We start from the raw sequence: 22,828 nt of genomic DNA, 5'->3' as shown, positions 1-22,828 counted from the left end.
AAAAGGAATAGTTCACTCTAGCACTATAAATGCAAGTAATACAGTCCTTAAAAAAACTACTAATACTTAAAACTAATAGGATTATGAAACTATTTTATGAATAAAATACTAAAATGTGTCTACTAAGGGTTAAGCTACTAAGCAAGTATATGCATGGGTGTGCATGGGTGTGGGTGTGTCTGTGTATATATGTAGATATGTGGATATGAAGATAGGGGGCAAGTTGCAGGACAAAAGACATCAAAGGAATCTATGATCTAGAGCTGTAAGCTCCTCCAAGTCGCAGGAACAGATTTGTTCTGCAAAGGGATGTTAAAATGAGCTAAAGAAAAAGCTTTCAGTTTCCATTACTGATATGGAAAAATTATTAAAAACTGTCCTCATGAGTCTGGGAAAAGAAATCTTGGGCATATCTTCAAGACTGGCAGAAAGAAAACAAATGGAGTGTAGGAATGGTGACAATAGCAGATGGAGCAAGCAGGAGCGTTCATGCATGGTAACAATATAAACCTGAGGCCTGGCTGGGCTAGGGAATATTCTGAGTTTCGTAATCCACAGTGAAGTACTAAATCCCTCGAAGGGAGGTTTATCCAACTGTGATAATGAAAATATGTCAGGTTTCCCCTTCACCAAGCAATCGGAACACTTTGCCTGCACTCAGTATGGCAGGTTCAAAGAACAAACTGAATTCACAGGCCTTGCATGCAGCACTCCAAAGAAGAGGCAAAGGAATTTTCCTGCATGGACTCACTCTATGCCTTAATAGCCTGCAGCACTGTTGAGGGCTTTTTCCCCTCCCTTCCTGTGCAATTCCTGCATTCTGAGAGAAGAAAGCCCACTAATTCTGATACAAATATATGCAAATACATTTATTAATATAAGAAATACTGCAAATCAGTTATTGCTTTCTTTATAAATAATACAGGCGTACATTTTAGAGATATTACTTTCTCCAAAACGCATTAGACAGCTGCAAAAAATTACATTTTTCTGGATGGTAATATCTTTAACCGGATTTGAGGCGCTAACAACATTTTCTATGTAGATATTATTTTTATTTAATACAGATAACCTTTTTATTACGAATCACATTGTCTCCCTAGAGATTACCATCAGCTCTCATAAAAGCTGAAAAAGCAGATGAAAAAGTGTCAGTCACATATTCTGGACACAATCTAGTATATATGCAGATCAAAACCACATAGCTTTGAAGAGGTTTCAAAGAGATACTTGTTAGCCAGCGCTCTCTGTACAGTTGACTTGTCTTACAATTCACTATAGTTTCAACTGAAAGGTAGCTCTGGGGGCTGTTAATATTGCCTCTTAATGATTAACTCTGCAATGACTTTGCAGTCCACCAGCTGACCTCCCAGCTTCCTCGTCATGGTTCCTAGCCATGCAAAACCCAATTCATGTAGATTTACTCACAAGGCAGTGCAGTCAGTCGTGCCATTAGGGCGAAGGAGGCTGTTCCTTACCTTTTGTCATAACTCGCCTCCCCCAAAGATGTTCGGATGAGTATACCAGGAACATGACTTGATTCACTTTGGAGGGAGTGCAGTTATAAGGAAATGGTTTGGCCTCCCTGATCAGATTGTATGCTTCAAGAAATCCTAAGTGAACAGCAGCTGACACAGCCTTCTGCATGGTGCAAAGTTAAACATGACATATTTCTGCAAATTTGAATGCACACCTACTGTGTAAACATGGAATTGTTTACAGATTCAAAATAATAAAACAATATGGAAGGTGCAAATATTGGAACCACCTTCCAGTCAGTACGTTGTATCATTCTTCTGGCAAAATAATAGCTTCCAAATGTTTCTTATGCCCAGCTAAGAGTCTTCCTTGCAGAGCTCTTCTCTCTTAGAAATATTATACGGTCTCCTTGCATGTTATGCCTGTCTGAGATCAGTACTCAAGTCTGGGGGCTATGAAATCCATTCCAAATCCTTTATCTTTCTTTCCTTGTGGTAAGATACATTTTAGATAATTGTCTTGCTGAAATATACAAACTCTTTTCAGCTTCAATTTCTTGATTGGAATGTTAGCTTTGAACATATGTTGAAATTTAGTGAAGCCATGCTTGCTTTCACCTGTACAACGTCTCCTGTGCACATGCTGCCACACTGTCCCAAAACATAATAGAGATGCCTTCATGATTAATGGTTGGCAAGGAATTCTTTTCTCCAAATATACCTTGTATTGTGATGTCCAAACAGTTCAAAACACATTGTTCCAAAACATTTCAGGCTTATCAAGAATTCCATTTGCATATTTAAAAAAATGACTGTTGTGATGAAGTTGGAGAAGATTTCCTTCTGACAGCTCTTCCAGACAGATCATTATTATATAAGCAGCACTGTACCATGGACCTGTAGACAACTCCTCCAGTGTCAGCTAAACTTTTCAGTAGGATGTTTGCAACAATCTGTGAGTTCTGTCTTGCAGATTTGACCATTTTCCAGTCAGCTGTAATGGAGATTTTTCTTGGTCTTCAAGCTATTATCTCACAGTTAGCAAAGAGATTAAAGCTGAGAGGTGGGATATTTTCATGATTTGAAAAATACCATCCAAACTGACTATGAAGTACTTACAGGAAGGGAAGATACAAGGTTTTGGAATGGCCTTCACAGTCCCAAGACTTAAATATTATTGAAAATCTGTGGAGAGATCACAAACATGCCTATGTGCAAGGAGACTTAAGAATATTTCTGAGCTAGAAGAATTCTGTAAAGTTTAGTGCCTCAGCCAATTGACATACTGAATATAAATTCCAATTTATCACTGAGTACAGATTGGCAATTTTGTGAGCACGTTACATATACATTATGCAGTGTGATCACTACTTGTTAAAATAAGGTGAAATGGCAGAAAGTCCATAATTGTGTAATTAACAGAGGTCCGTTTCAACTAAATAGACCTACTAACAAGATTGCTCAGAGTTTTACCCCTGCTATTTTTTCTTTTTCCCACAAGTCCTGAACAGAAAGATGAGCTTTATTTCAAACTCCAGACCCATATCAGGGATTTTTATTTGCCTTGTTACTGAATTGTTGTTTTTTTAAAATAAAAGCTAAGTTAAGGTTAATATTTTCAATGTTTATTCATGAACTCCCATTGAATTCACTGTGGTTTACTTACATGAATCTATGAATAAGTTTAAATAAATTACAGTGACAGTCCTCATCCTGCTACTTTTTGAGTGTGGCCCTTGGCCAGCTGCAGTCCTTAGCCTGAAAAAAATGAGAATATTCTGCCTTAGTGTTGGGTCTAGGATTAGAAAGAGCCAAGTTTAATTTTTCATTCAACTATTATGCTAATCTTGGGCTGGGCAGTTTATCTTTCAGCTTAATCTACATCACTAAATTACTATAACAATAACATTTGGAAAGGAATGGTAATGTGTATGAATAGCTCATCAGAGGATACATAGAAAATAACTAAACGATGCATTAAAAGACAAAAATTGTGATAAAAGTATTCTGATTATAGTTGAACCTTGCGGTTAAAGGAAAGAGTAGACTTTTCCATACTTGGTTTTCTAGACAATAGGAAATCCTTAACATACTGGTTGTAATGGGTGAGAAATCTCAGATCTAATCATATATAAGAACTTGGTTTTGAAAAGGCTGGCCTAGAGACACCAACCCCACAGCAAACATTGACTGAATTCACAGATTGTTATACCAGGATGTGTTTCCTTGGTTTTGGCTTCATATGAACTCTGATACACAGAATCCAGCTTGTGAATCTTAGCAATCCAGTTTATGGTTGAGAGTGGGTGAATCACAGAATGTTGAGACAGAGTATGAGAAGAGAGGGAAATTCCTGGTTCAAACCTGTAATGGTCTTAGGAAGAAGGACTTGGGAGGTTCAAATATACCTCCACCCCATCCCATATATTGCCCGTGGTGGAGAGATTCAGTCCATGTTCATATTTGATGACCGCACAGATATCACCACACAGGTTTTGAGGAAGAAGTTAATCACCACATCCATCAAATAATTCGGAGCCTGCTCTGTTCCCAAGAAAATCCTGCCTGCTTGAATCAGGACCTTTCCTGGCCTGCCTTGCAGCTGGGAACTAAGGGTGAAGGTGGTGACTCTCCTAGCACAAGTTACGTGTCCAGTGATTTAAAAAATCCTGATCTATGCTGATAAAATCCTGTAGTGGGTTTAACCACAGGATTTAACCAGCTTTTTAACCATACAAAAGCACTTTTCTCTTACTGATTTCTTCTATGATAGGAAAAAACCATTTCTGGAGGACAGTTTTGCACTGAAAAAGAACAAGTGGGAGAGAACTAAGAGATCTCTCCCTGTTTTCTCTTTTCTGTTCAGATGCAGCTGCTTTTAGTTCAAATACGCAAGGAACAAATAACAGAATTTCCCCAGAGCATTTTAAAATACGTTGTCATAATCACAACTTGTAATTCTGGTTGATGTTGATTCCCACTCATCTGTGGCATAAAGCCAAAGGCCATTCAGAAATCCTGAATGGTGGCATGGCTTTTCTTCTCCTTTTCCTCTTTCTCTCACTTTCTCAACAGGGAGGTGATTTTGATGTTGCAGACAGAATGTTCCATAGTGTGAAGAACACCTGGGAATCAGCATCACGAGGCAACATGACTGATGTTAGGGAACTGATACCTGAATTCTTTTATCTTCCTGAATTTTTAACAAACCACAACCATATTGACTTTGGTGAGTAAGCATGCTGTGTTGAATTTCCATTTAGAATCATAGACTCCATAGTCTCAGCATCATTGAGATGGATCTGCCCTTTGAGTGCAGGAATCCAAATTAAAGCATTCTAGACTAGCTTGTGCTCAAACATGCAAATAATGTTGGTATTTTGAGTTGGCTGAATGTTCCATTAAAAACTACTCATTTTTTCATCTTCTTTATAGTTCTGATTGCAATCCAAGGTGCTACTGCTTCAACATCATTCCCTTCTAAAACACCTTGGAGGAATTTGTCCATGGCTAAAATCTGTTTTTCTTCAGCAGCAGATTCTGTCCAGGAATGCTTTTCGCAAAAACTGGAGAGATCACAGTGATTAACAAGTCAGCAGTTAAACCTGCTTGAAACCTACACCACAAGTTTTGGGCCTGGGGTGATAACTAAGTATTTTGCTCCACTGTTGACTTCCAGTTTTCTGACTCATTGCCAACAGCTTCTCCACCAAATCCTAGTTGTCCTCTGATGAGGGCTTCATTATCTTATCTCCTTACATCACTTTATAGGTATCTTTATTTGACCCCAGATGTTAGAAAGCTTCTTTGTATTAATTCTTTTATGTCACAAACGTCTTCTCTTCTGTCCCTTGTAGGATGCTTGCAGGATGGGACTTTGCTGAATGACGTGGATTTGCCACCTTGGGCAGGAGGAAATCCTCATAAATTTATTAGGTTGCACAGGCAGGTCAGTATGAAAAGGCATGCAGTTTGGAACACTGTGAATGCTAGAGTCAAAAGTAAATCAGTATCACAGGTCAGAGATAAAGTCTAATATTCTCAAAATATTTGTTTTAGTCTGAAATAATGATAAGGGGAAATCTCTGAAAAGAAATATTCCCTTTTTGCAGCTGTTCCTCATCACTGTATTTTGTAGCAGAAATTATATGTACATGAGACCACTGTGGTATGTCAGACTTGTCTACTTACTTACTTACATTAAGATTAATGTAGCCAAATTCTAAATCAGTGATTTCTGAGCAGTTCACACAGGAGACTGTACTCAATTGGAGACCATTCTAGCAGCATGCCCTCCACAACTTCTGATGGGGAACTTTCTTGATTCAGATTAATTTTTGGATGAGACACAAACTCTTCTCTAGTTGGGCTTGACAGGAAACCATCTGAAGCCCGCAGGCTCTGTGTGCCCCTCCCAAAGACCCTGGACTGCAGCCCCCAAAGAGCTCCAAAGCTAGTTGCCAAAGTTAGCTCCAAAGTTAGTTGCTCTTCTTTTAATAGCAGAGCAAAATTATTCGATCCATCCCTGGGAAATAGTCATACTGTATTCTAGTGTAAATGAAATGGCCACTATTTTGTGGGGGTATTCCAAGACCAAGGGTAGCATTTGGCCTGGGAATGGTTGCACTCCTTTCCATACACTAATTAAATGCATTTACACAAATCAATTTTGGTAATCTCTCTGCATACTTTCCTGAGAAAAACCTTCACCAAAGAGGATGTGAAACCCTATTGTTTCTGCCCACCGCCACTTCAGCTCCCATGGAACATTTTCATTAAACATTATTGTATAAAACTGCAGGGAAATGCAGGGTCCTGCTCAGGCAGTCACCCATAAGAAGGGATAGGGTGCATTCCTGCTATCAAGGCAACTGAATGAATTTGGTTGGATTTCAGGCACTGGAAAGTGATTATGTCAGCAGTCACCTCCATCATTGGATAGATCTTATCTTTGGCTTCAAGCAGCAGGGCCCGGCTGCGGTAAAGGCCGTGAATGTCTTTCATCCCTACTTCTACAGTGACCAAGTACATATGGACAACATTAATGACTCTCTCATCAAAAGCACCATCCTGGGATTTGTCAGCAACTTTGGACAGATCCCAAAGCAGGTACAATGTGAATGTGGGCAGGGTACCATTAAGCAATAGTGGACATAGAATTACCAAGAATTATTTTAATCTCACAGCGAGATTTGTTGTTACAAGATTTCTTGGAAAAGTAATCTAGTTCCTGAAAGAAAGTTGGGGTAAAGCAGAACAAGACTTTAACTTCTTCATGGTCACTTCCTGGCTTCTTTGCAATATTTTGAACAGATCCTTTCTCACTACAGGTAGTCCTTGCTTAATGACCACAATTGGGACCAGAATTTTGGTTGCTATGTGAGGTGGTCATAAAGTGAATCCAACCTGATTTTACCACCTTTTTCGTGGTGGTCATTAAGCAAGTCACTGCAAGTGGTCATTAAGTGAATCATGCGGTTTCCCCATTGATTTTGCTTTCCAGAAGCCAGAGGGAAGGTCAAAAATGGTGATCACCTGACCGTGGGATGCTGCAACGGTCATAAATGCAAACCGGTTGCCAAGGGCCCAAATTGTGATCATGTGACTGCAGGGACACTGCAACTGTCATAAGTGTGAGGACCAGTCATAAGTCGGTTTTTCCAGCACCTTCATAAGTCCGAACTGAATGAATGGTTGTTAAGCGAGGACTACTTGTAATATGAGAAGGCCACAATCCAAATCTGGGAATCCCTCAGGCCTCCAAAGTTTTTGGTTTGTTCTCATTTTCTTCTCCGTCTGGGGAGGCAGAGATAAATGGTTCTTGAAAGCAGAAGCTTGACAGATAGTGTGGTGTAGTGGCTGGACCAGGAGTTCAAGTCTGCCCTCAGCTGTAGAAGCTTGTTGGCTGACTTTGAGGCAGTGTCTCACTCCAATCTAACAGGGTTGTTGCAGAAAAAAATTGAAGGAAGAATACTAGGTATGCTGCCTTGAGCTCCTGAAGTAGAACATAAATCTAACAATTAATTAAACAAGTCATTCAGGGAGGCCCATCTTTCCACTGTTCCCAAAGTAGGATTGTCCCACATAACTTTTTCTCTATTTAGATTTCTTATTTTGTCGTCGCCTTCTTCCTGTCCTGCCCATATACCATGCTTGTGCATTTCAGTCTGTGAAAGGTAAAAGTCCATAGGAATCTGCACCCTTTTACAGTTTCCCCACTAGTGAGTTCTGGTGTCTTCTAGTATCAACCGGCCACCATTGAAGCAATATAAAACTTGCCCTTCTTAATATAATATTGATGCAGTGATGGTTGGGCGACTCTGGAAGATGATACAAGTCACAGTGGAGATGCTGCCTTTGTCTGCATTCATATGCTAACTTTTGTGATACTCTCGGTGAGTTTAACACAGTTTTAAAGAGATTTTATTTTGATAACCTGAAAACCATGTATCATCTTTTCTTCACCTAATCAGTAATCAGGGTTATTAAGTACTATAGTTATCTAGCTCAGTCACTGGACTTGAACCTTTTTTTCTTCCAAGTTTACAAAGGGCTTTCCATGTGAAGATGTACATCTAGCTCTGTAAAGCACTGTGTAATGAGGACTGATTCCTGTGCTGAGAAATTTTTAAACAGTCATTGAGTGTTGGCAGAGCAGGAACGTGATCCAGAGGTATCATAGAAGCAGGCATGAGTGGCAATTTCCTCCCTTGCAGAAATAGACCCTCCAGCAAGTTCATCCGGACTTAATGGGTTAGGATATTCGGTCAAGTTATTACAGCAAGCTGCTAACAGAAATCCTGAATGTTTATCTAGATATAGAAGGAGATCGGCTCTCATAACAGGAGTAAGCAACCAGGAGCTTTCAGTTTTGATGGAGCTCCTTGGCTGCTTTCTCGCAGACTTTCAAACACACCAAGATTACTTGGTGTCAAATTACTAGCTAAAAAGGAAGATTTTTCCAGGGGTAATTATTAACATATGGGACATGTTTTTATATGTACATTCCTAAAATGTATTTTAAGAAGTTAAAATACATGATTATTTATTTGGGACACACTTCATTTTTCATTCAGGTAGCTTTAATTAAAGGATATTTTAGTTTTTCAGGTTTAAGTCTGTACCATAAAGTATATCTTCTTTCTAAGGTTATTGAGAGGCGCAGTTGCCATCCATATAAGATAGAAAGTTTCAAAGACAAATTAACTTATTAAGTATGAAATTCCTTGACTTAGCTACTACATTAGCAATAGTGTACCATCCCTGTTTGATCTTTATGCTCATGCTTAATTTGACATTTGGGGGGAGTTTAAATTTGAAAATAGCAGAACTTTTTTTATTGGCAAAACTTGAAGTGTGGTCTGTATGCCTAAAGTCACTGAATAGGCTTCATGCTGGTTAAAAACCAAAATTAAGGTATTGTACTGTATTGTATTAACAGAATTAGACTTTTTTTTGTCACTTGAGCTGTAACAAATTTGCCAAAAGTTCAGAGTGGCGCTATCTTCACTTAAAATTTGTTTTGGTAACTCGCTACCAGCCCCAGACTGTCTCAGAATCTTGTCTAGTATTACAAAATAATACTGTCATAGCTATTGATAAAAAGTTGTTTGGACATTCCAGATTAGATGCTTAACCAAGTAACATCAGTGGATGATCATTTGTCACCAATACATCATATTTCAAAGGATATTAATTTAGAAACAACTGAACAGAATTATAGTTTTCATTTATGGGATGGTTCTACAACTTTCAAGGAAGAAATGGAAGGTTCATCTAATTCATAAAACTAGAAGGGGCCATTCAAGCCATTGAGTCCAATCCTTGATTTCACCAAGGTCTTATACAGCCACATGGGCTGTTTCTGCTGTCTTTGGATCGTTTGTTTGTTGGGAGTTTGCAATTGTGCTTTTAGGCACTTTTCAGAAGCTGCCTCCTATTTTACAGCTACTTTCCCATTAGTTTCTCTTGCAATGACATCCTGTATACCACTTCTCTGAAACTGCCTGGAGTTGAAGAGCCACTTAAAAGGGGAGATTGGAGGTCTGCTTGAGAATTGTTCAAATCTGTGGAATCTTAGCTAACGCATTGGGTTGCATAGTTGTCTTCCTTGTGAGCAGAAGGGGCTTTATCCTTCTGTGGAGGGGCATATGTGATCATTGAAGACTGATGCTCAATTCATTCTGGATAACTTTGGCAAGCATGATGGGTAAGGGATCCAAAAAGCAGAGAGTGGATTACTAACCTCCAAGCAATTAGTGAATATTTCCAAGCAAACAACCCCAAATTGTCTGTTAACGAACCATTTCTCTCTAATGGTGTTAACTAGTGACAACTTTGCCATCTAAAGCATTAGCATTATGCCATTTTGCTTCTGCCAAATGAATGCAAAGCTGCAGAGTATTGAAAAACACAGTTCTCACCACCTCCAAAAGCTCAGCTGAACAGAAGCAATGGTGGTGGAGAAGCAGGGTATTTTCACTGCCAAGGCATTCTTAGACTAAATCTTGAGTAATTCTCTGATCTGTGCTTGATGATACTGGGTGTCTTTCTGCCATCTTTTCCCTAACTATCATCCTGACCCCTCTGAAAAACCCTGGTCATTCCTTCTCCTTGCTGGTCTTCCTGATAGAAAAGCATATCTCATCAGCTTGTTCTCGTCACTGAAGCATGGTGTTTCCTCCCTGTGCCACAATATGATTTTATTACTTTAATTTTTTTAGAGTTTAAATTTCTGCTTTGTTATTTTAATACTTCGTTTACAGTGATTGTTTTTAGAAGTTTTTGGTTGCTACCAACTCCTTTGAATGGAGCTAAGTAAGAGAACAAATATTTTAAAAACATGGAGTGGAGACTCCTGGTGCATGTGCATGTTACTTTACAGGATTCATTGATTTGATATAACTCATTTATTTATGGTTATTTTCCTTTTTCACAGCTTTTTACGAAACCACATCCAGCCAGGAATGCTGTGAGCCTGAAGAAACATGCAGTGAGAAGAGATAGCATCCTCTTTCCTTCTCCGGCATTGTCTGTCAGTAATCTGTATAACCTGAAACTGTCATCAATTATTCCCAAAGGTATAGACTTGATAAACAGTGAGATCATTATAATGCCTAGTGCATAAATCTTGCCAGGTTCAGGGCACCTTCTTTTGGAATCTAGAGCAGTGTTTTTCAACCCTGGCAACTTTAAGATGTGTGGACCTCAACTCCCAGAATTCCCCAGCCAGCACTGAGGTTGAGTTGAAGTCCACACATTTTAAAGTTGCCAAGTTTGAGAAATACTGCTCTAGACGATACTTTCTAATCGGGTCTATTCTTCAGTATGAGCAGCCAGGAGGAAACTTCAGTTATATAAATACTACATTTTAATTTTAAAATGGCTATTAGAAGTATTTTGTGATAATTCTCTGGAAATATGGATAGGAAGAAATCTTCTCCATGGAATTGGTGGAGGGCACAAAGGAAACAATGTGATCCCCACCTCAATGCAAGATTCCTCCCCTTTACTTTGTGAAGTGGATCCATCTAAGAAGGAAGGGTTTGCAATTGAGCTCCCAACTGGCCTTAAACATTGCTGCAAGCACGTCCGTCTGAGGCATAATAACCATGGCTCAACTCTCCAGCATGATCAGAGCTTTAATAAAGCCTCCACTAAGGGTATTTTCCACTGCTGCCAAATCTCTTTTGGAAAGTATGGGGCAACATGGGGGTAGTTTTGGGGTGGGTTCACTCTGGGAGTGGGAAAAATGGCAGACTCCCTTGCATTTTCAGCGCCATCCCTAAAGAGGTGATAGGACAATTCCCAAATGGCCCTGCTGGTGGATTGAATGATGGGTATCTGATTGGCAAATGAGCTGAGCTACTGTACATTCCCTAATAGAAGTCTAACCTTTACAAAACTAGAGAAATAAGAAAAACAGAATTCCGCCCAAATATTACACAAGGAATTAGTCCACTGGGATTTCCACTAGCCATTTATTTCATCTGAAGCATTCCTATAGACTTCTTCAACCAAGGATGAATTTAAAATAATCCAAAGGGAAAACAAACAGTAAGTCAATGTATTAAGATCTACAGATGAAGATATAAAGCTTGTGAAAGAATGAAAAGGTTGTCATTGGGCACCAGGCACATCTTCATCGAGCCGAATTCCAAAAATGGAACTTTGGGACTGAAAATCACAATCCACATTGTCTCAGTTAACAGTGACGTCAGTCTCAAGCGGCTGTCCTCCCAGCGCCTGGGTCCCAAGCCAAGTAGGACCTCAAAAGTAGGGACAAAACCTTAACTGGCGACAAGAACTCTATTGGCTTCTTTAGCCTTTAGCTTGGCCAATTAAGGAAATTACAGCAAATATTTAGGCAAACAACAATATTCTAAAGGGAGAGAAAAATTACAAAGCCTGGCTTCTGGAGTAATTCTTTCCTACTATTCCATTGGTCTGGGGAGAATAAAATATAGACAGATATGCCATTAGATAGAGAAAACAGTTGGCTAATTTGGGGGGAGTACATGGAAAGGATCTTCCCTGGAACAATTATCTATATAAAACAGTAGGGATGTGGCTATAATTAGGCAATATCAGGCTTGCTGTATTGCAGAAATAATTGAAGAGTCACACCCAGACGGAACACAGTGAACTTTATGAAGCAACTGTAAAGAAGGCAGATGACCTTCCACCCAACCATGCAGCTCTTTTGGCCTCCATGAGCTGCCATGGCCCCAAAGGTGTTGCTCCCACACAGCACCCTGCCATACGTGGCAGTGCCTGCCCAGAAACAAAAAGGTGGGGACAAAGATAAGCCTTCACACACTTTCTAAGAAGAAACGTGAAGGAGAAAGAGAAAAAAAAATTCAAAGCACAACACTTTCAAGTGGCAGATGTTTTTCCCCCTTTAAAGTGTTTTCCAGAGCTGTTTTTTTTCTCTTCTGCAGAGGCACCTCAAGGCCCTGTTGGTCATATTGTATGTACAGAAAAGGGGATTTTGGCTGTGGAGAAGAAAAGTATTTTGCTTCCTCCACTATGGAATAAATCCTTTTGCTGGGGATTCAGTGACTTCACCTGCTGTCTGGCTGGATCAGATAAGGTAATAATGAACAATAGATTGCTGCATGTTGGGATACTCAGCTGTGGATAGGCTGATTCCTCTGTATATTTCAGGCAGTTTGTGTATATCCATTTCATCTTTTGCCAGGAGGAGCATGCCTTAAGTACATCCATGGATTGAAAGATCTGGAATATTTAGCAAGTACACCAAAAGTTTTTGGATAAAATCATGAATACATATGTTTGCAACTTATATTATACAGAAAGGCAGGATATAAATAAAAGTAGTAATAACATCAATCTGGGTCCTCCTCTTCATACCTGAATATATTATATGTAAACAAAGATGTGTGACAGCAGTTAGTGTTTTAAAAGTGCAAAAATTATGGCTACAATCTTATGGTGGAATTGCATGGGACAAAGGACAGAGTAGTAGCCTAGATGTGGGCCTTGCTCACCTCTCTAAAGTCAGCAGAAAGTGACTGAAAAGCTGACTCTCAGTCAGTCATAAAATCTGAGCACTGGGAGGGCCTTTTAGGATTTTCAATACCATGCTGGTATAGGAAGTTGCATTAAAGTATCCCAGACTGATGGCTTGAATACTTCCAGTGAAGGGGACTTCACCATTCAGGGTAGTCAGTTCCATTCAATCCAAATTTGCTTTTCTGTGACCTAGATCCCTTTATTCAGTGTCCTGTGCTCTAGAACAAGAAACAAAAAGTCTTCACCCTCTTTCATATGCAATCCTTGCAGGTATTTGCAAAAAGTGTGGTGCTCCAAACTGGACATGATATGGTGGAAGAGTGGGAATCTGACCAAACCTACAGTTGCAGATGCTTTTTTTTTTTTTTGCAGTCCCATCACACTGCAGATTTCCATGCTGTCACCCATCACATACCTGTAAATTTGATTTCTGTTTGCTAAATGAAGTACTGTCATTCTCTAACTTTCAGTCTGTTTCTCTAACGTATCAAAATCGTTTTACATTTTATTTGTCTTCTAGTATATTAGCTATCCCCCATGCTTGTCATCCGACCCAATTTTGTGTCATCTGCAGACTCCATCCCTCCAGTTCTTAATACAAGTCACTGATAAAAATGTGAAGACTAGAGGCCTTGGGGCAACCCACTGAATACCTCTCCCCTCAATTTGATGAGGAACTATTAATAAGAACTTGAAGTATAATTTTGATCTGGCTATATATCCACATTGTGTCCCTCCAGACTGCACTAAGTCACGGGGGCTTCATTAAGTACTTTGTTGAAATCAAGGTGTATAGATTGATTATGTGCCATCAAGTTGGTGTTGACTCTTAGAGACCACATAGTCTATATTAATCCTTGACAGATCCATACTGAGTTCTGGTGATTTGTACACTGTTTTCAAGGTGCTTATAAATCAATCTGTATCGTCTGCTGTAGAATCTTCCCAGCAGATCCCTGTCTGACTGATTTTGTCAGCCCTATAAGGTAGACCAGATTAAAAAATAGACAGCATGTGGGCCTACAGCTACTTACAGCTATATTAACAGAATCTTGCAAGTCAAAATGTGTTTCCCCTCCTTTCTCTTTTATCTTCATGTGAATTGGGGAGAGCTGTCTGAGGCATTTTTGCAAATCTCTTTCTTGGTATGTTCTCAAGCCACATTTACCTGATCATTGCCTTGGTAACAGATCATCCTTCTGTTCATCAAAGTCATCCTCTATGCTCTGTACAGATTTGATGCCTAGACCTTCTCTTTCCTCTTATTTGAAGTTAGGAACAGCATTTGTTCTTCTCCAGTCACTTAGCATTTCATGAGTTCTCCAGAATTTTTCAGAGCATTAGAGGTAATAGATTGAAGGAGATGGGCGTTTTGAAGGAGATGGGCGGTGATGAAATTTGAAATAGGAAGGAAGGAAGGAAGGAAGGAAGGAAGGAAGGAAGGAAGGAAGGAAGGAAGGAAGGAAGGTTGGTTTGGCCAGCCATCAGCAGTTCCTTCAGCTGCTCGAGGGTGCAATTCACTTGTTCTTGGAGTCTGAAACTCATTCAGTGAGGAATTTCGTGATCTTATTTCTATCATAATCTCAAGCTTCAGCTCTGTCCCTTCATCCTGCTATTCATAATTTCTTTGTGGTGCACACACTGTTTTGTTGAAGAAAATGAAACCAAATAGGAGATAAGTATCTGGCCTGTTGTTTGTTTCAATGAGCAACTATATCGTGATTTTTTTTTGCCTTTAAAAGATATCTGAAAAGCTCTCTTTGATGCCCTTAACATTTCAGCTCATTTTGAGCCTATTGATACCAGCTCTATACAGTTCCTGGATGCCAATCTGAACTTTTCCTTTGTTTCTTTCTATCCATATGTATCCTTTAGATCTTTGGTAAGGTTTTTGTGTAGCCACATTAGTTTTTTCTTCTGTCTTCCATTTTTTCCTCCTTGGAAATGCTTGTAAATGTGCTTCCTTTACGAAACTCTCTCCATTTAGAGCTCCTTTTTTATTAGCTTTTCCTGCCATAGAGTCCTACATATCTTTGTTTTGGATGCATTAAAATCTACTTTTTAAAAAATAAGTATTTGACTACATTCAGTTCTAGTTTCCCGTAAAATCAAGAACTTTATGCCCTCACCTTCCACCAATGTTCTTTCTTCTTCCACTTCCTGAATTAAATCTTCCCTGTTGGTTGATACCGAGTCAAAGGATTGCTAATCATTCTCTGACTCCCTCCACCTTCTGAAAGTTATCAATAAAACAAGTCAGAAATTTCCTGGAAGGACCCCATCCTTTGTCAGTTTGCCTTCTGACAGACGTCAAAGCAATCACAATATCCCATGACTGTGATTTCATACCTCTTCAAAAGGCCTGCAGTTGACTTTTGGGAGGCACCGACACTCTTTCTTTTATGTGTGCCTCCTCTGGATGGTCTCTGCAGCATTGCATATCTGAGCATGAATGGATCTTTTTAACATGCAGTTCATTTCCTCCTCCTTTTAAATTGCTCCTTTTGAATAATTGCTGTGTTCTGGTCATGTGACCCAGGATATGTTGTCTTCTGCACAACAAGCTACTCTCACACACCAGACCCAAGACGGGTGTGCAAATCAAGGAGTGACACACCTTCTGCCACTGTGTGTGGTTCTCAAAGCAACCTTGCGTAGGCCAGAAGCCAAACAATCAGGAAGCCAACCTTAATGTTTAAAAAGAGAAGTCTGTGTGAAAAGCTAAAACAAATACAAACTACAGGATTAATCTTTCTGGCAGGAAAGTCTCGGTTCAAAGTGCTTTGTTCTTTTCTTACTCCCATCGCGACCCCCACCCCAATCCATCCCAGCATCATCTGGGTGAGCCTGAACCCAAAGCAAAGCAGAAATCAGACATTCATTTAGAAAGGGGGAAAAACAGCATCTCTTCCTTCTGCCTATCCACACCAGCACCCCTAATGAAATCACTGGGCCTGATTGGTTTATATAGCTGGCTTTGTAAATTGAGTGGCAGGTTGTGCAAGTTACTTTTCAATGTGCTTTTTTTCCAAACAGAAAACAGTGATAGTTCTGAGTTGTGTGCCTGCTAAATATTTCATCCTGCATAAAACTTGAAAGTTGTCCGAAACATGCAGTTCCATTCCACTCCTTTCCATTTTGAAATTCTTTTACTTCACTATTGGATACTGGTGCAATAGAGTTAAAATAAGAAATAAGTTATTTTCTCAGGGTTAATAGTTGCTGGTCCTGAAAGATAGGACTTACTGCAACTTTCAAACCAGTGTTTAAAAATGCTGTGATCAGTAACTGAAGAAGATAAGACTCGTTCTATGTCTTACTAGTGCAGTTATTGTCTAATTGCTAAATTTATTATTGTTGAATAGTAACATATTCTTTGTAGATTCTTCTTGTTTTTTCGTCACCTCTGGGGGGTGTTTGGTTTGTTTGTTTTTTTTCATTTTGTGCCTTCAAGCCACTGCTGACTCCTAGTGACTGCCTGGCCAAGTCCCTGCAGTTCACTTGGCAAGGTTTTTCGGAAGTGGTTTGCCCCGGCCTCCTCCTCCCTAGGGTTGCGAGGGAGGGCCTGGCCGGCTCACGCCGAGGGCAGAGCTAGAACTTACGGCCTCTCGGTTTCTAACCTGGTACCTTTGCCTGCCATTACTATAATTCCTTCACTTCCTTTTTTAATATCTTTAATATTTTTCTTTTTTATGTATTTTTCTTTTTATATATATTAATATTTATTCTTTTTATATTTTTAATATATTACCTATATAGACTTTGATCCCCGTGAAAGTAATGCAGTGGAATTAGTTTTGGTGTCAGCACCTTCTGGCAGCTGCGCTGGACCCAGGAGCCATAGTCGGGTGAACAGCAGGGAAGAAACACCTTTTCCAAGGGCAGTTGTACACTCTTCCCAGAGCTGCCTGCATATTCCTAAGCCTGGTATTACAGGAAAGTGTCATCTAACCTTTCCTTACTCTTCACCCATGCTTTTATTCACCCATCATGTCCCTGAGCTCTTGTCATTCTGAGGCCTGTAGGAAAATAAAATACCAGGTGGCTTGTGGTGATCAGCTGCAGCTGGGAGGATAACAAGAATAATCAATACACTCACTTGGGAAACTGCCAGTAAAGAAATAGTGCTTTTGCTGGTGACTTCTCAACCTTAGGCTAGCTTTCTGTGTGCATGATACAGCGTACAGTGCCTGGATGCATTTTGAAGGTCTCTGCTGTGGGCTTATAGGACTCACCATTTATCTCGCCTGAAATTCTTAGCTTCCTTGATGGCCCTGGAGAGGTCCAAATTCTCCCGGTGTAACCCGTTAATTTCACTGGTGCGGATTTGGATTCTCATTCTGGTCAGCCTATGCTTCCCCAAAAGTGAGGTATCATCCTTACTACATTTTTAGATAACCGAATGTGTTTTCCCCTATCCAGAATATCTAATGCCTTGTACGCATTATATAAGCAACCAAGCTGTAGTTGCTTATTCCAGACTGCTGCTGTGAACACTTCTGCCGTCTTTGAAGTGTCACCTTCTGATTAGGAAGAGGAGGAGGAGGAGAAAGATTAAGACAAGGCACTCAGGGAAACAGGCAGAGTTCTTGCCTTAGTGGTGAAGCTCTGAAACTCACCATTCTTGTGATTCAGACTTTGAACTGGAGTCCCATCCATTCGGCACACAGGAACACCACCATCCCCAGCCAAAGAGTCAAATAGCAAGGGAGCAGAAGAATCTCTGCTACACAGAGAAGCACCTGCCACAGGCAGGTCTACTTGGGAGCAGGCTGGTTCTGGAAATCACAACTGGGCTGTGGCAATTGTGCTCAGGCAGAGTCTGAAGTTTCCTATATTTATGGTTCCACTGAACTCTTTCTAAACCAAATTTTTCCTGTGTCCAGTGGATGCTGTGGAAATTGCTTCACTCTGACAATGGACAATGTCCTGTTCATGAACTTTGGAACTGATGGGAATTCTATTCCCTTCGAACACAGATTATATTTACTATTATACCTTTGCCTACTAGAGTTACAAATCTTAAATTTCTTATTAACTGACCTTACTCTGGAGAGGCCAGGATTCTGCACATATTCTGTCCCAGATTGCTGTCTGGGAGAACTGGTGACTTTCATGTAACTTCCTCTCAATTTGTGGTTCCTATAACACATGATTTCTCAGGTTGTTCATTTAAAAAAAAAAGCCAGTTGACTGAAGTTCTAACAACTGGAACTTGCTTTGGATTTAGTCTCCAAAATGTTCTTTGGAGCATGCAGGAGCATGAAGGTAGCACCTGTCTGTAATACCTCAAGGAAACTACTCCTTTCTCAAGTTTCTGTGGCTGCTGCGTCAAGTGCTCATATATACCCCAAAGCACCACTTCAGAATTGTCTCAAGGATCAGGTTGTACAGATGTTCAGTTGTACAACTGCAATTTGTTATATAATTTAAAAAGTAGAAATTTGGTCATCCAGTGCCATGAACTGGTTCTTGGAAGATGAATATAGAAAAGCTCCTCTGGAAATATTGCTGCCTTAAATCAAAACGCAGCTTAACAACTTTTAAGCTATCTTTGTCTAACTCAGAACTGGGAGAAGTTGGCCCTTCTCCAAATCCTCAGGAGTGGAGATAAAAGTAAATGCAAAGCAAGAGATGGAACTTGTGTATTCTGGAAAAGTAGGGAATCCAGGGCAGATAATAAGTAGAATGAAGGTGGGATGACAAAATAGGACATGCAGTTGGACCCACTGTTACAGTGTGCTGTATGTTTCGTCCATATTAAAGGTATCTCCAAGGTTCAGTGGAAGAAAATAGAAATGCCTTAATTACTGCCTGGTAGCCAAGGTAGCAGAGGTTAGTTAGTTAAATTTATTTGCCACGTGACTCTGGGTGGTTTTAATTTAATTGACAGTTTCCAATATTGCTACATCTGTCTCATGCCAGAACTTACTGTGTTGATGAAGATGAACATAGAGTTTCAGCACTCAGAGGTAGGCATTTTCTCTTAGTCACCCAGAGCCTTCTGAAATGGGTGGCATACAAATAGATAAAATAAAATCTGGCATCAGGAGATCACTTATCTAACGCCTTATATACAAAGTGGCGAGATTTTTCATCTGGATTTTCATGGATGGTCAGTCCAAAGACCCATGCAACCTAAGTTCTAATTTTTGTTGTCCATACACTTAATGGGACTCATTCTTTCCCCCCTGAAGATTTACGTAGGAGCCACTGCAGTTTTTCATGTACTGTACCTCTGAGCCAGCATTCCCTGTTCTCATGACAACAATTTCTTCTGAGGGTAAATAGTATGTACTTTAGTTCCAAGCTATCTGTCCAAACTCTTTCTTTGTGATCTGGCCCTCTTTCTATTCCTGCATGTTCCATTTTGTTTTCAGACCTTCCTTAAACTTCTTGTTTATCCACATGGGTTTCTTTTGCTGCCTTCCATTTTTTCTCATTGAAATTGTTTATAGTTATGCTTTTAACATCTCCTTTTTTAGGATTCCTGAGCCCTTCTGAGCTCCTTTTTCCATTACCTCTTTCTGACATGTAATCTTACTTATCATTCCCTGAGTCTATTAAAATCTGCTTTCCAAAGTCCAAGATACATGTTTGATTACTTCTACTTTTAGTTTTCCTTAAAATCAGGTTCTGCAACCTTTCATGGTCTCTTTCCCCCAATGTTCTGGCACTTCCAATTCCTGAGCTAAGTGTTCCCTATTGATTAGTATCGGGTAAAGGATGCTGATCCACCAACCTTTAAAGGAGAAAACTCAGCAGGACAAGTCAGGAATTTTCTGGCAGCCCTGTGCTTAGCAGAGCTTGCCTCCCCACAGATCTTAAGATAATTGAATTCTCCCATCACTACAACTACGCTCTGCAATTTGTTTTTGAAAGACCCCCTCATCTTCTCCTTGATTGGGAAGGCAACATAGACACCAATAACAATCATGTTATATATTCCTCCACTTAGGTTAATCCAGATGCTGTCTGCAGCATTGCCAAGTTCAGTATTTTAGATTTCTGAGTTAATAAATACATTGTCTGATTGCTGATCCAAATAAGACAAATATCAACAGAGTGTAAATGGGTATCAGCGGGAGGGTGGGGGTTGAGATGAAACCAAACAACCTAATGTTGAAACTCAGCGGTGAGAGAATTTACTACTGTTAAACAAATTTAAGTTAAGCGAATCCAACCCGATTTTATGACCAAGGTTGTAGTGGTCATTAAGTGAATCACCACAGCCATTAAGTGAACCACATGGTCATTAAGCAAATCACGCTGTTCCCCATTGATTTTGCTTACCAGAAGCTGGCTGGGAAGGTAAAAAAATGGTGGTCATGTGACTGCGGGATGCTGCGAAGTTTGTAAGTGCAAGGACTGGTTGCAAGTCAGGTTTAAGCACCATCGTAAGTCTGAACCATCACTAAACGAATGGTTGTTAAGCGAGGACTACCAATATAAGTATACGTACATGTGTATGTATGTTGTAATTGCAGAGGTGTATCCGTTTCATTCCATCTCTTCCCTTGTCCCCTTCTCTGCTTCCCTCCTGCCATGGGTACTCCTTTGTTCATGCAGAAGATGACCATCCTGGAAGCCCCAGCTGACTGGGGAGATTGTCTCTGTGCTGTGTCTCCCACACCAGGCAGCCTCATCACATCTGGAAGCAGCTCTGTCATTTGTGTCTGGGAACTCTCCAGGAGCAGAACTGGAGCCACCACCTTACTTCTAAAGCAGGTAGAGCACCCAATGTTTGTTCTGAAATTGAATGGCGCTGCTGGAGCAACACTTTGGAGTAACACCTGCAGATGGTTATCAGGCAATAGATTTCTTCTCCCGCAGAGTCCTCCGTGTTTCTTTTTCTCTGTCCCCACACACAGGTTCACACAGCAATATTCCAAAAGCAACTCTTCACATGCCTTTGCTAGGATAGCCTATTTCCACTAAGGGCTTAAATTCTGGTTCCTTATCAGAAAAGGAACAGAAGAAAAACTGGCAGAGGAAAGAGAAAAATTAGCAGGATTAGCTCTGATTTAGGGACAGGGTTTTCTTAGCCATTAGCCTCCAGTGAGGGAAAAGATAAAAGACCTGCTTCACCTAGTCTTTGAATCAGCCCATTTTGGGGGTCATAATACAATAAACACAGTACAATGTTGAAGGTTAACATTGAGCAAACTTAGCATGTTGCATAAATACAGCCACTAAATCTTTCACTGACTTGGTTAGGTGTGTTCTGTCAACATGGCTGTGGATTTACATAGACGATGCTGATCGGGTAGACTGTATAGAAACAAAGACCTAGCTTAGTGAAGGCAACTGTGTGAAGTATGTTTTAAACTTTGTAAGTGTAACTGAGAAGAGTGTGTGTGTGTGGGGGGGGGGTAAACTATACGTGCTCTTGCATCTGGAAGTAACATTAAAATAAGATTGTCAGTTAAGTTACTAGTACGTTCCATCTCTTGGCACGGAAGTTATGATTGAATTTCAGCTGTTTTGGGGGAGATTCATAAGGGATCAAAACCCTGATTCCAGTGGTGGTGGATGTGATCATTCCTAGGCATTTTACTGGCACCTCAGTCTGAGCTGGCAGGCAGCAACTGATCACAAAAGGGATCTTACAGTCACAGAGGGTTGAAGATCTTGTAATCCTTGTATGCTTGTAATGTTTAGGAAGGTGAATAAAAATAGAATCACCTATACCATAATGGTCTAAAGATCTATGGTGAGATTGCTTTTGTAATACAGTTCTGGCCATCACAAAAGGAAAAGGATATCGTAAAATTGGAAAAGATGCAAAGGCAACCAAAATGTTTAGGGAAGCTAGGACAGTTGCCTTACGAAGAAACATTACAGCGGCATTGTGGAACAAAGCCAGATAAGGAGTACTGTATATAAAATAATTTATGGTATAGAAAATATGGATAAAGATTTTTTTTCTCTAGATTGAGAGTTGATTGATTGATTAGTCTTACAACCATATCAAAAAATTAAATGAAATTAAAAAATTAAATTAAGGTAAAGTGCAAGGTTTATTTCCAAGATAATATAGCAAAAAGAAAATACAATAATAAAATGCATCTGTGCTAAATGCAAACAGCCAGCATTCAGATAAATACATCTCCTTTATATGATACCCCGATCTGTTCGATCTGATTGTCAGATGTTTTTCAGTTTGGAAAAGGGTTTTGTTCTTAGCCAACCAGTTTAAAGATCTATTTTTTGGCAATAGCTCCATGTCTTTTTGAGCTCTGATATCTAGGTGTCTCTGTTTAAAAATTTAAAATTTTTTTTAAAAATAAAAAAATTTCCTTTGCCTGGGAGGCAGTTGAGAGTAAATACTGGGTGGAAAATCCATGCTGTATAATAATTTTGGTAAGTTGACTTACCCAGGAGGTGGGCTGAGCCATACTTACTTGTTCAGGGTAGCCTATCAGAGTCTGCTGAATGGATCTTCTGCCAACCGGCAAAAACCTTTATTACTGAGTGGCTATATATGGCATGAACACCTGTTTCTGCTCTGACTGCAGGGGCTGACATGTTCTTGTCAGTTCCCAGTATGCTTCTTAAAAACAGGTCTGAACTTGTTCAAGTAGGATAGCTTTTGAGAGGCCCCACAGTTCCACACCTTCAACATTGGGACTATTTTTCCCCTAACTACTTTCAATATGGGGGTTAAGGTACCTGGGTAATTGTAATAAAATAATATGTTTATAATTTTGGGGTACTTGCCTCAGCCCTCACTGAGCTTCTTTTAAAATGATTTGCCCACAGCCCTGTGTTGGTAAAGGCCACTCCTAAATAAGTGAAAGAATTCAGTTGTTCAG

General features: G+C 39.9%; 1 protein-coding gene across 1 annotated transcript in view; it reads left to right on the top strand.

Annotated features, from left to right (window-relative positions):
• The window catches only part of WDFY4 (WDFY family member 4), a 195,260-nt gene that overhangs the window by 153,618 nt on the left and 18,814 nt on the right, over positions 1-22,828 (top strand). The window contains exons 51-56 of the mRNA XM_063304372.1: positions 4,554-4,707; positions 5,336-5,427; positions 6,375-6,587; positions 10,417-10,558; positions 12,419-12,570; positions 20,583-20,741. Of these exons, the coding sequence (XP_063160442.1) occupies positions 4,554-4,707; positions 5,336-5,427; positions 6,375-6,587; positions 10,417-10,558; positions 12,419-12,570; positions 20,583-20,741 (912 nt within the window). The remainder of the gene's footprint in view (positions 1-4,553; positions 4,708-5,335; positions 5,428-6,374; positions 6,588-10,416; positions 10,559-12,418; positions 12,571-20,582; positions 20,742-22,828) is intronic.

The sequence above is a fragment of the Candoia aspera genome, chromosome 5 (assembly GCF_035149785.1).
Source record: "Candoia aspera isolate rCanAsp1 chromosome 5, rCanAsp1.hap2, whole genome shotgun sequence".
Classification (NCBI taxonomy): Eukaryota; Metazoa; Chordata; class Lepidosauria; order Squamata; family Boidae; genus Candoia; species Candoia aspera.
Note: the sequence above shows the minus strand (reverse complement) of the source record. Positions and strands in the feature narration are given on the sequence as shown.